General features: G+C 37.5%; 1 protein-coding gene across 32 annotated transcripts in view; it reads left to right on the top strand.

Moving 5' to 3' along the window:
- The window catches only part of Rbfox2 (RNA binding fox-1 homolog 2), a 202,069-nt gene that overhangs the window by 132,272 nt on the left and 56,707 nt on the right, over positions 1–13,090 (top strand). For all 32 annotated transcript variants that reach the window (XR_007347281.1, XR_007347282.1, XR_007347283.1 and 29 more), the window contains one exon: positions 3,329–3,553. Coding sequence is in view for 28 of the 32 variants with exons in the window: in XM_048802137.1 (XP_048658094.1) it covers positions 3,329–3,553 (225 nt within the window). In the remaining 4 variants the exon portion in view is untranslated. The remainder of the gene's footprint in view (positions 1–3,328; positions 3,554–13,090) is intronic.

The following is a 13,090-nucleotide window of genomic DNA, read 5'->3' on the forward strand; positions in this document are numbered from 1 at the left end:
TTAGACTTTATGAGTAGAATTATATAGTATGTAATTTTTTATGTCTGGCTTCTTCATTTAACTCAGTGTTAAGATTTATCCAACTTTCAAGAAGCAGTCCATTTTGTGAATAGCCCACACTTTCTTTACCCATTCTCTTGTTGAAGTACAGTTGTTTTCAATGAGAGCTATTATTAATGAGGTTGCCAAGAACATTCCTGTACAGATGTTTTTGAAGACATGCTTTCATTTCTTTTAGGTAAATACAAAAAAATGGGTTTTTTATTTTTATTTTTTCCTTTTTTCCCCCTCCTTCCTCTTTGTGGTACTGGGGATTGAACTCAGAGCTACATCACGAGCTATTTTTGCTTTTTGTTTTGGGATAACATCTCAGTAGGTTGCTGAGACTGGCCTTAAACTTGCCATCCTCTTGCCTCAGTCTCCCAAGTTAGGGAGGATTACAAGTATGTGCCACCATGCCCAAGGGAATCTTTTGACATCATAAACAACAGAACATTTCTGTAAAGTGGATATACATTTTACATGTCCACAGCAGTGTGTGAAAGTTCCTCACTACATCCTTGTCCACATTGGATGTTTCCAGTCTTTTAATTTAGCCACTCCAGCAGTAGTGGAATGGTATCTCATTTTGGTTTGTGTTTCATGTCTCTGATGGCTAATGTTGAGCCTCACCCATTCATGTATTTTTCTGCCCATTTGTAGATCTTTTAGTGGAAAATAGCTGCCAAAAGTCTTTAGCCTATTTTTAAAAAAATGCTTTATTATGACATAACAGTGCTTTATAAATCCTGGGTATATGTCCTTTATTGGATGTAGGTATTATGCATATTGTCTCCCAGTGTCTGTCTTGTCTTTTTATTATCTTATTGATATCTTTCAAATAGCAGTTGTTTAATTTTGGTATGTTCAATTTATCAATTTTTAATGGTTCTTGCTTTTATGTCCTAAGCTATTCCAGAGATGTGAAGATTTTCCTGTGTGTTTCTAGAAGTTTTATAGTTTTAGTTCTTATATTTAGATCTATTATTTCTTTCAAGTTTACCATTGTATATTTGGGGTAGAGTTAGGGCTTATTTTTTTCATCAAGTATTCAGTTATTCCTTTGTTAGATTTTCGTTTTCCCATTGGATTCACCTCTCATTGACAGTATATGCCCATGTCTGTTTCTGGATTCTTTTGTTTTGTTTATCTACTTGTTCATCCTTAAACCAGTGTTATACTAGTTTGATACTGTAGCTTTAAATTAAGTCTTGGTTGAAATCAGGTAGTGAAGTTTTTTTTCTTTTTCAAAATTGTTCTGGCTATTCTAGATCAATTGAGTTTCCATATAAATGTTAATAGTAACTTTTGATTGGTTTTATGGGGATTACTAAACATTGTCATCTTCAGAACATCAAGTCTTTCAATCCATGATCATATATTTCATCATTTATAACCACATTTGTAGGTTTATGTTTTATTTTGTGCAGAATAATTATTGTAGTAGTGTAGCTTTGGATTCATTTTGAGATAGTGTGAGTTTAATGGCATCAAGTTAATGGTGATGCCTAGAGTGATGTTCAGAAAATGCAGAAAGTGTAGGTTTCTGCCGCTCTCAGTGGTTAGAGAATCACCTGTCCATCTGAGGGGAAAGAAGGATGACTGGAATCAGGGAGAGAGGGGAATGATTACTTCCTTGATTGAAAGACATGATGCTCACAGTGGGGAGGAGACCAAGTGATGTAAACCCAGATTTTCCTTGATCGTTAAAGTTTTCCCATGTTTTAGACATTAAAACATTATCTAAGTTCGAATATTTTAAAGCCTTTGGCCACCTCTGCTAGCTATTTCCAGAAAGATAATTGCCCAAGACTTTGTAGACTTGTGTGTCCTCAGTAAAATAATAGCCTTTATTTTTATCTGCTAAATGGAAGGTTGATGAGAAGGTAGAATAGTGAAGGCTTTGAAAAGTAAGTATCACAGATTCCCCTGTTTTGTATATGAACTTGGAGATGGAACAGAAGTGAGAAAGACCTTGGAGCCAGAATGGCCTCTAACAGTTTCCTATAGTTAATGTCACTCTACCCCACCCCATCCCACCTCACCCCACCCCCTCAGTGTTGGGGTTTGCCTTGCACATGGTAGGCAAGCATCTGCATCTTCTTTACTGATATTTCAGGTATCATTCTGGATCCCAAGTATTAACATCTGGAAATGGATGCCACAGGAGTGCACCCTGTGGCTCACCTTATAATGCCAACAGTAATTAGGAAGAACATTTCCATGTTCTTTTTGGTCTGGGAAGTTTGTCTGTTTCTAAAATTTTGAATTAAAATATTTTTATTATTTTTATTATTATTAGCCTAGTATCCAAGAGTCTCTGCCTTGATATCTAAAGGTGAATTTTTTAAAAAATATTTTCTTTCTTTTTTTTTTTTTTTTTTAATATTTATTTTTTTTTAGTTATCGGCGGGCACAACATCTTTGTATGTGGTGCTGAGGATCGAACCTGGGCCGCACGCATGCCAGGCGAGCACGCAACCGCTTGAGCCACATCCCCAGCCCTAAAAAATATTTTCTTTGGAATCTAAAAATCTGTTGTTATCTCATTTTAAGACTTTACAATGTTGTTCTACCAGTGCTGTGAATTGCAATTTTAAGGAAATTGATTTGTACACTCCTTTGGCTTCTTCTTAAGAATTGCTGAAGAATTAGAGAATATCTTTAAAAACATACTAATGGCCCAAACTAATTTTGCAGTTTGAGGGATGGGAGGGTACTGGGATTGAACCCAGGGCCTGTGCATGCTAGACAAACTAGTCATCTCTTATGTGAGTTATTTTTTTCAAAACTTGATTTAAAGGGAAGCTTTTTGACCTCTTGTTATCTAGTTAATTTTAATATGGTCTTCGCTTGTCTAGCATCCACAAATTGGCCTAAATTGGGGCATGTATGCGCATCTATTTATATGTCTATGTATAACAATATTTTCCCTAATCCTGGGGCAGTAAGTGTTCCATTTATCTGTGCAGTGAGAGAATATTCAGAGAACTCTTTTTTTTTTTTTTTCCCTAAAGAGAGAGCGAGAGAGTGAGGGGGGGTGGGGAGAGAGAGAGAGAGAAGTTTAATATTTATTTTTTAGTTATCGGCGGACACAACATCTTTGTTTTGTATGTGGTGCTGAGGATCGAACCCGGGCCGCACGCATGCCAGGCGAGTGCGCTACCACTTGAGCCACATCCCCAGCCCCCAGAGAACTCTTTATATTCACCTTTAAAGCAATTATCTATAACAAGGATTTAATAAGTCACTCTTTCTCCTCCTTTTCTCCCTTCATTGCTTGTTCCAGGGTAACCAGGAGCCAACAACAACTCCTGACGCAATGGTCCAGCCTTTTACTACCATCCCGTTCCCACCACCTCCACAGAATGGAATTCCCACAGAATATGGAGTGCCACACACTCAGGACTATGCCGGCCAGACCAGTGAGCATAACCTGACACTGTATGGAAATACGCAAGCCCACGGAGAGCAGAGTAGCAACTCACCCAGCACACAAAACGGATCTCTCACGGTATGTGAATTTGGAAGTGGAGGGTAAAAGGGTGCATGTTAGTGCAACTGACTTCACCTTTATTATAAGACCAGAAAACCCTTGGAACTAACTTAGCATTGAGACTCTGTTGCATAGCATGTATGTAATTTCATTTCTACTCCAAGAATTGTGATTAGAAGATAGGGAGTTTGAATTAAAACTCAGTGCCAGGAGCTTTCAGATGAGATTAACAATTCAGCAGAGCAGATGCAGTGGTGAAAGTAAATTTAGGGGGTATGCTGCTCTTTTAAACTTTTCCAGTACTTTTCATTGGGCAAAGACCCATGACCCACCTCTATTCTCACTTCCCCTGTTGCTCTGCAGTATTCTTCATGTTGGTTGTCTCCTTCCTCCTTGAAATGCTCAGTCCTTGGGGTTTTGTGCTCTCTGCTTTTCATTGTAAGCACTGTAAGTTCTGCATGTTCCTCCTCCTCTGTTCAACTTTTAAATATTGCAATGTTCCAAGTTTGGGCACTGAACCCTTTTTCCTATTTCGTATGCTCTCTCTGTACAGTTATACTACCAGATTCACTTAGTTGCTCAAGCAAAACCTAGGAGTCGTTCTTTTATTTCCTTTATCTCTACTTCTAATCCATTAATAAAGCTTGACAGCTGCAACTCCAGAACATTTTACTACTTCAGCCTTTTCTCTTCATCTTACCACTGCAGGAGGGAGAGCTCAGCTCTTCTGCCAGATGGTTGGGGTGATCTCAGCATGGCCCCTCCTAAGAAGTAACACTTTAGGCCAGTTACTTCATCTCCCTTTGCCTTGGCTTAGGAAGGTAAATGAAGGTATGAGTGTCAAATATTAGGAAATGAAGATAATAGTACCTGCCTCAGCAAGCTGTCTGGAAATCTAGAAAGATTCAAGTCAGGTGAGGGGTTTGTCATTGTGGTCACTTCTTCAGACCAAACCTCATCACTTATTTCCCATGTTAACTGCTGCCCGACTCATCCATCCTCTGCATAGCAGCCCAAATAGTTTTTGTTTTTTAATCCAAATTGTGCTATTTTCCTACTTAATTCTTATAGTTTTCTAGTACAACTAGGCTGGACTCAGTTGTTTGGTCCCTAGCCCACCTCTTTGATCTCACCCCTTATGCTTATTAGCCGAAGTAAAAAAGACATATCAAAAATTAATCATAGATATGTATCACATACATATCAAAGTTCAGGAAATTGTATTGTCTGTGGGATTTTATTCCAAGGATAAAAATATTCTGTACTCTGTATCAAAAGAGAGATCTCTAGTTTTTAGATTTCATTTTTCCCTTTCAGTATCAGATTAACAGGAGGGCTTTAGTCAGACTTGAAGCCACATGATAAGATTTACTTCCAAATGAATATTTAGCCTTGTAATTGCATAAGGCTAGACTTAACCTACAAATACTTTTTATTCTCTTCTATTAGATATTGGACCTCCAAGAAATCCTTCTTTCCTTAAAATCATGCTGTCCTTTTAATGTTGATTAGTTATGTAAAATCTCTTAATTTTATACTTTGTAAACAATGGACTATAATAAACAACCTGGGTGAAGAGTTCAGGCATGACAGGTAACAAATGAGGCTTTCCATAGTATTGGTTCTAGAATCATGAGTATTTGACTCGCTGTGTCAGCTGCATTTCTAAATAATTTTGAAGTGATCATGAATTCACAGACTACCAGAATAGCAATTTCAAAGAAATGAAAAAGAAGGAATAAAATATATATCTGAGTCTTCTTCGAAGTATTTTAATTAGTAACTCTATTTCTATGCTAGCTACCACTCTGTGTTAGCTGTTTGTCAGCAAACTAACCAACAAGAACAACTGGGAGGAGGAAAAGTTTATTTTGTCTCATTCCTGGTTGGTTGACTCTGTTGCTCTGGGCCTGAGGAGAGGCAGAACATCAAGGAGGAAGAGTGTAGTGGAGGAAAGCTACACAGCTCAGGACAGCTGTTGCTGGGAGTGGGGGACAGGGACAAGATTAATCCCCAAAGGTACACCTGCAGTGACCTAACCTACAGCCGCACCCAACCTACCCACAATTACCAAATAGCACAGTAGACCTTTCAAATGATTAATCCATCAAATGATGAATCCACCAACAAGGTTATAGCTCTCATAATCTAATCATTTCACCTCTAAACATTGTTGCACTATTGTATAAGCTTACTAGAGGACACTTCAGATCCAAACCATAACACAGTTCTGTTTCCTGTTTTTCTTTTTCTGTTCTCTATTTCTTGACAGTTTTGGTAACTTGTGTTTTTATTTAATTATAAAGTTACTCATCATAATGTCCTATAATCCTTTTAATTTCTATAGGGTCTATAGTAATATCCTACCTTTCATTCTTGATTTTGATAATTTATATCTTTGTTTCTTGATCAGTCTAGCTAAATTTTATTAATTTGGCAGATCATCCCAGAAACAAGCTTTTGGTTTCATTGGTTTTTATTTTGTTGTCATTCTGTTTTATATTCTGTTGCTTTCTACTCTGATCTTTACTCTTTACTTCCTTCTGCTTGTTTTGGATATGATTGGATCTTATTTTCCTGGCTTTTTGTGTTGGAAACCATAATAATTGGTTTTAGGTTTTCTTCTATGTCTAAAGTTATAAATGGGGCTGGGGTTGTAGCTCAGAGGTAGAGCGCCTGCCTAGCATGCATGAGGCACTAGGTTCTATCCTCAGCACCACATAAAAATAAACAAATAAAATAAAGGCGTTCTGTCTATCTACAACAATAAAAAATAAAAACATTTTTTAAAAAAGTTCTTAAGAAGCTGCCAGACTAATTTCTTTAGCTGGATCCCAGAAAAGGTGATATATTGTGTTTTCATGATTTCTCAAATTTCTTTTTTTTTTCATTATAATTCATTTATAGTGAAAACATAACTTGGTATACTTTCAGATGTTTAAGTTATAGAGACTTGATTTATGGTTTAGTAGTCTATCCTACATAACATTCCTAATCTATTGACCCTTTTTTCAGTGTGAAGAGTCCCTCTTTGTCTCTATTGATATTTCTTAATTTTGTTTAGTATTAATATAGCCACTTAATCACTTGTATGGTTGCTGTTTCATGACATCTTTTTCCATTGTTTTGTTCCAACCTCTTTGAATCTGAAGTTTGTCTCTCGTTTTAAAATGTGTGTGTTGTGCTGGGGTTGTGGCTCAGGGACAGAGTGCTTGTCTAGCACATGTAAAGCACTTGTTCCAATCCTCAGCACCTCATAAAAAAGTAAACAAAATAAAGTTATGAAAGAAAAAGTTTTTGTGGGTATATACAACTGGATCTTATTTATCTAGTCTGAGTGTGTGTTTTTTTGTTTTTTTTTTTTGTGTGTGTGTGTGTGTACAGCTAGACCTTGATCTTTCTTCTTTATCTATTCTTAAAATTTCCATCTTATTGTTATAGCATTTGGTCTACTATATTTTGATATAATTATTAATATGGGTAGATTTATGTCTGCCATTTTATTATGTCTCATGTCTTTATTTCTCTTCCTGCATTATCAATTTCTGTTAAATAATTTGTGTGTGTGTGTGTGTGCGCGCGTGCACGTGCACGTGTACGTGTGCACGCATGCTCAAGCATAGGTACATGTGTAGTACTGGGAATTAAACCCAGGGCCTCACACATGCAAGGCAAGTGCTCTACCACTGAACTACAACCCCAGTCCCTCCATTAGGTTTTTTTTTTTTTTTTAATGTTTATTTTTTAGTTGTACACAATACCTTTCTTTTGTTTATTTATTTTTATGTGGTGCTGAGGATCAAACCCAGGGCCTCGCATGTGCTAGGTGAGTGCTCTACCTCTGAGCCACAACCCCAGCCCCCCTTCATTAGTTTTTAATTGTTTTTCTTTTTTCTTTTGTACTGGGGATTGAGCCCAGGGGTGCTTAACCACTGAGCTACATCCCCAGCCCTTTCTATGTTTTACTTAGAGAGAGGGTCTCACTAAGTTGCTTGGGGCCTTACTAAGTTGCTGAGGCTGGCTTTGAACTTGTGGTCCTCCTGCCTCAGCTTCCTGAGCCACTAGGATTTCAGGTGTGTGTCACCATGCCCAGCTATTGTATCTTTTTTATTAGTTATTTTTGTTTGTATTATTGTCCTCATATTTTCTTAGTGCTTGGTCAAGGAAATACATCTTTGATTTAACACAAAATCTGTTGATGTGTGTATGTTTGTGATGTGTTATTCTAGTAAAATAAAGCAATTTTTCGTTCCCCATACTCCTTTACATACACACACACACACACACGTACATATATATACTAAAATTTATATATATCAGATATATAAGATACTATATATAGTAGAAATGCAGCAATAAAATATAATTACTACTTTTAGCAATCTTACGTGTTTTTTAAAAACTATCAAAGTTAGGAAGAAGGTATAGACATAGTCCATATACTTTCTGGTCCCATATATGTATTACTTCCCCTATTATCAACATCCCAGACCAGAGCAGTACATTTTTTTTTAAACTGATAAAGCTATATTGATACATCATTATCACCCCAAGTTCATAGTTTACATTAGGGTTCACTCTCTGTGGCGTACATTCTGTGGGTTTTGATAAATGTATAAGGACATTTATCTGCCATTATAATATCATGAAGAGTAGTTTCACTGCCCTAAAAATCCTGTAATCCTTTTCTTTATTCTTCCCTCCCCTATCTGCCTTGCTCTTTTTACTGTCTACATAGTTTTTCCTTTTCCAGGATGTCATATAGTTGGAGTCACACAAAATGTAGCTTTTTCAAATTGGCTTATTTCACTTAGTTAATAGGCATTTAAGTTTTTTTTCATGTGTTTTCATGACTTAGTTCACTTCTTTTTAGCATCAAATAATATTCCTTTATATAGTTGTTCCACAGTTTATTTATCCATTTATCTATTGAAGACATCTTTGTTGCTTCCAGATTTTGACAATTATGAATCAAGCGGCAGTAAACATTAGTGTGCAGGGTTTTTCTGGATTTAAGATTTCTACTCCTTTGGGTAAACACCAAGGAGCACAGTGGTGTGGTGGATGGTATTGTAAGGGTATGTTTAGTTTCTTAAGAAACTGCCAAACTATCTTCCAAGGTGACTGTGCCACTTTGCATTTCCACCAGTGGTGAGAGTTCCTTTCCTCCTCATACTCATCAACATTTGGTATTATCAGTGTTCTGGATCTTGACCATTGAAATAGTACTGGCATTTCATTGTTGTTTTAATTTGCATTTTCTTGATGATATGATGTGGAACATCCTTTCATATGCTTTTTTTGTCCTTTATGTATCTTTGATGAGACATCTGTTTAGATCTTTGGCCTATTTTTTAATTAGGTAATTTATTTTCTTAATGTTAAATTTTATCATTCTTATACATTTTGGATATCAAATCTTATTATCATTTCCAGTGATCTTCCTATAGATCCAAATTATTTTCTGATGTCATTTTCTTTCAGCCTTAGGATTTACTTCAATATTTTCTATAGGTAGGTCTGCTTGAAACAAACTCTGCTTGTGTTTATCTAGGAGAGAGAGTGAGTGTGTGTGTGTGTGTGTGTGTGTGTGTTCATTTTTGAAGGTTAGTTTTGTTAGCTATAGAATTCTTGGTTGACAATTTCTTCTCCAAACCCCACCCCCAGCACTTTAAATAGGTCACCCCTCACCTCCCACCCCCCATGAAAGTCATTTAATTCTGGTAAGAAGTCAGATCTTAATCTCATTGTTGTTCCCCATATGTGATGAGTTGTTTTCTTTTGCTGATATCAGGATTTTCTTTTTGTCTTTGACTTTGAGCAGTTTCACTGTGATGGATGGTGTATATTGATTGATTGTGTGGTACTGGGCCTTGAACCCTGGGCTGCTTTACCACCAAGCTAAATTTTCAGCCCTTTTAACTTTTTAATTTTGAAACAAGGATTCACTAAATTGCTGGGGATCTCATTAAGATGCTGAGACTGGCCTAGAACTTGAGATCCTCTTGTCTCATCCTCCTGAGGTATCTGGGATTACAGGTGTACACCACCGTGCCTGGTTCTTTGTTTTTATCAGACTTGGGTCTTTTGAGATTTTTGGATCTATATAAATTGTTTTATCATCAAATGTGGAGTGTTGGGCTGTGGTTGTGGCTCAGTAGTAGAGTGCTTGCCTCACATGTGTGGGGTGCTTGGTTCCATCCTCAGCACCACATAAATAAAAAGATATTGTATCCATCTACAACTAAAGTTTTTTTTTAATGTTTTTTTTTAAAAATGTGAAGTGTTTTCACCATTATTTCTTCAAATATTTGTTCTTTTTCTTCTTTCTTCTGAAGCCTACCATTACCCATATAGTAGGACAGTTGCTAATTTCTCAGAGATTTTTTTTTCTTTTTAAAATTTAATCTGAACCTAAAGAGAATCTGAAGAAAGTTCTATTTTTCTTCAATCTTTTTTGTGTTTGTTCTTTAAATTGAATAATTTATGTTGATCCTGTTTTCTGTTCATTTGTTCTGTGTTCTGCCATCTCAAATTTACTATTGAGCTCACCTAGTGAGTTTATTTCAGTTATTTTACTTCTTAGCTCTAGAATTTCCATTTAAATTTGTATTTCTTTATTAATATTTCTTATTTGTTACTGTATTTTCCTATAATTCTTTGACTGTATTTGTGTTTAATTACTTGGACATCATTTGCTAAACCCAACATCTGAGTCTGAGTCTGAGTCTGTTTCTGGTTACTGCTTGTTTCCTTGAACCTTCCTGGTTTTTGCATGTCTCGTAATTTTTTAATGCAGATTTGTATTGTCGTGACTCCAGAGTACTGCTTACTTTTTGGAGAGAGCATATGTGTGTTTTAGGCAATTCGCACACTTTCTATGAAGTCTGACTCCAGTACAATGTAAGGGCACTGAAGTTTCTGCTTAGTTATTTTCTTCTTTTCTCCTTCCATTTCCACTTCCACTGCTATGTTTTAGCCTGGTTGGGAGTCACTCCTGTGTGTCTCCATAGGTTAGTAGTCACCAGTGATTAGAGCAGAGGTTGAGTTCAAGCACCTGGAGCTTGTATGTATCCACCTTCAATGACTTGTGGGTCGGGATGTGTGTTCACGGTCTACCCTGGGCTTTCTTCCTCATTTGTGTAGGTTCACATCAACACAGGCATGTGAGAAAAGCGTATCTAGCCCTTCTAGTGTTCTTTTGTCCAGCATCTCTTTCAGATTTCTGCCCAGCCAATCTCTGCCTCCAGTCAAACTACCACACCAAGCTAAAAGAACTGTGTTCTCCCTTTAGGTTCTTACTGCATTTGCCACTTACAGGTGACAAAGCTGTGGGGTTTTTGCCTTCTTCTCCCCCTTCCCCATTGTCTCTGCAGCAAAGGCTACTGCTTTATATGGCCCCTGTTAAGTTTGCAGGCTTCTGTTGGTCTTGCCCTGAACCTTAACTATTTATTTTTGAAGACAGGGTCTCACCAAGTTGCTAAGGATCTTTCTGAGTTGCCAAGTCTGCCCTCAAACTTGCAATCCTCCTGCTTCAGCCTCCTGAGGCACTGGGATTACAAGTGTATGCCTCTGTTCTTGGCACTCTAGGAGTTTTTCAGGAATTTTGTCTATTTATTGTCTGCATTTGATAGATTTTTAGAATTCTGAAATGGTTGTATTTAACAACTTTGACCAGTTTTTTTTCCTCATCATTTTGTTTTGAGGAAAGAATTCACTGAGCTGTTCACACCCTGATAGCCAGAAGTCCCCGCCCCTGTCCTCACCACTGCCCATTACTCTTTGTCTTGTTTCCTCCCATTTCCCGTTGTCTCAGACTCCCAGATTATATATGCCTGTGGCAGCGATTGAGGGCAAGTTCTACTCCTTACTGCAAATATATAGTTAAAATTTATGTTCCTCATCCATATCAAAAAGTGTTCACTGTATAATTTTATCAATCAATTTGAATTCCTAAAGAAATACTGAAAACTAGACTCAGTGGTACATGCCTGTATTCCCAGTGACCAGAAGACTGAGGCAGCAGAATTAGAAGTTCATGGCCAGTGTCAGCAACTTATTAAGACCTTGTCAAAAAATAAGAAAGGGCTGGGAATGTGGCTCAGAGGTACAGCATCCCTGAATTCATATCCCAGTACCAAGAAAGGAAGGAAGAAAAGGAGGGAGGGAGGGAGGGAAGTCAAACATGTAGATTGATGCCCAGAGCATCTTTTCCCACTTAGACCAGTTGCATCTCTGCTGGAAAGCCTTCCTGACTTTTCTAGTCAAAGCCCAACTTATGAATCTTTCATCTGGGCTCAAGTAGACTCCTGAGCTGATCACTTTTTGTGGAACTTACTAGCTTTTATGTTTTTTATTTAGTTTTGTCTCTGACTAAACCATGAGCTTTCAAAGAAAATGCACTTTGTTAGTAACTCTGCATTCCCTGACTTATCACAGTGTCTCAGTAAATACCTCCTACGAAAAAGAAGCAGCAGGTTGTCCTGTCTGTATTGTGAGCGTTTTTTTCTGTGCACCACAGCTGCAGGTATGCTCTAGCTGTTCCCAGGAAAGGAAGCAGAGGTTTCTTGGTGGAGGTAGCATGGATCAGAGCCTGTACCATCGTGCTAGGAGTTCGATCGTGCATACGTGGCCAATTCTCAAGCAGAGTTGGGGCGATGGGAAAGAAAAAAAAATGTCTTTGGATAAAAGCACGGGTTTCCTTTTGGCTGAAACTTTGGGTGTTTGGAGACTAATGGGAAAGAAAGTGGAGAAAGGTCAGTTGAATACAGATTGGGAAGAATGCCAGCCTGAGAAGCAAGGACTTTGTTGACGGTTTTAGGCAGGAAAATGAAGTGCACAGAATGTGCTTTCAGAAGGTTTTCTGTTTCAGTGTACACAAGGTGAGTAGACAGGCAGGGACACAGGGTGGGAGGGTCCCTGCATCTGGAGTCACTACTTCCATTGGGGTCACAGTGGTTGTGTAGAGGAGTTCACAAGAAATAATGAAGGTAGAATGGAGAGGATTTGGTGGGTACTTGGCAGGAGTGAAGTAGCAGAACAAAGACGGGCATCTTCATTGTCATAACTGAGGCTCAAGTAAATTATTTTACCTCCAAGATGTGTTTTGTTTTTTCTTCTGTCAAATGAAGCTAATAATGTTGGCTGACTGTAGAGTTGTGTGAGAATAACTCAGAAATGCTTTGGAAATTACTTAAATAGTTCTTCAAGATAATTACTTTCAACCATCTGAGGTCTTTTAAAATCAGTTATTCCTGTTTGCACTGTTAGTGCTTTTTATTACTGTGACCTACAGCTACCTTATTAAGGTTGGATAGCCTTATTTTGTTGACAGAGAGGACTAAAAGAAAGGACTTCTCATATAAAAACGAGCTAGGGGCTGGGGATGTGGCTTAAGCGGTAGCGCGCTCGCTTGGCATGCACGTGGCGCTGGGTTCGATCCTCAGCACCACATAAAAATAAAATAAAGATGTTGTGTCCGCCAAGAACTATATATATATATATACACACACACACATATATATATATATATATATATATATATATATATATATA

The sequence above is a fragment of the Marmota marmota genome, unplaced genomic scaffold (assembly GCF_001458135.2).
Source record: "Marmota marmota marmota unplaced genomic scaffold, marMar, whole genome shotgun sequence".
Lineage (NCBI taxonomy): Eukaryota > Metazoa > Chordata > Mammalia > Rodentia > Sciuridae > Marmota > Marmota marmota.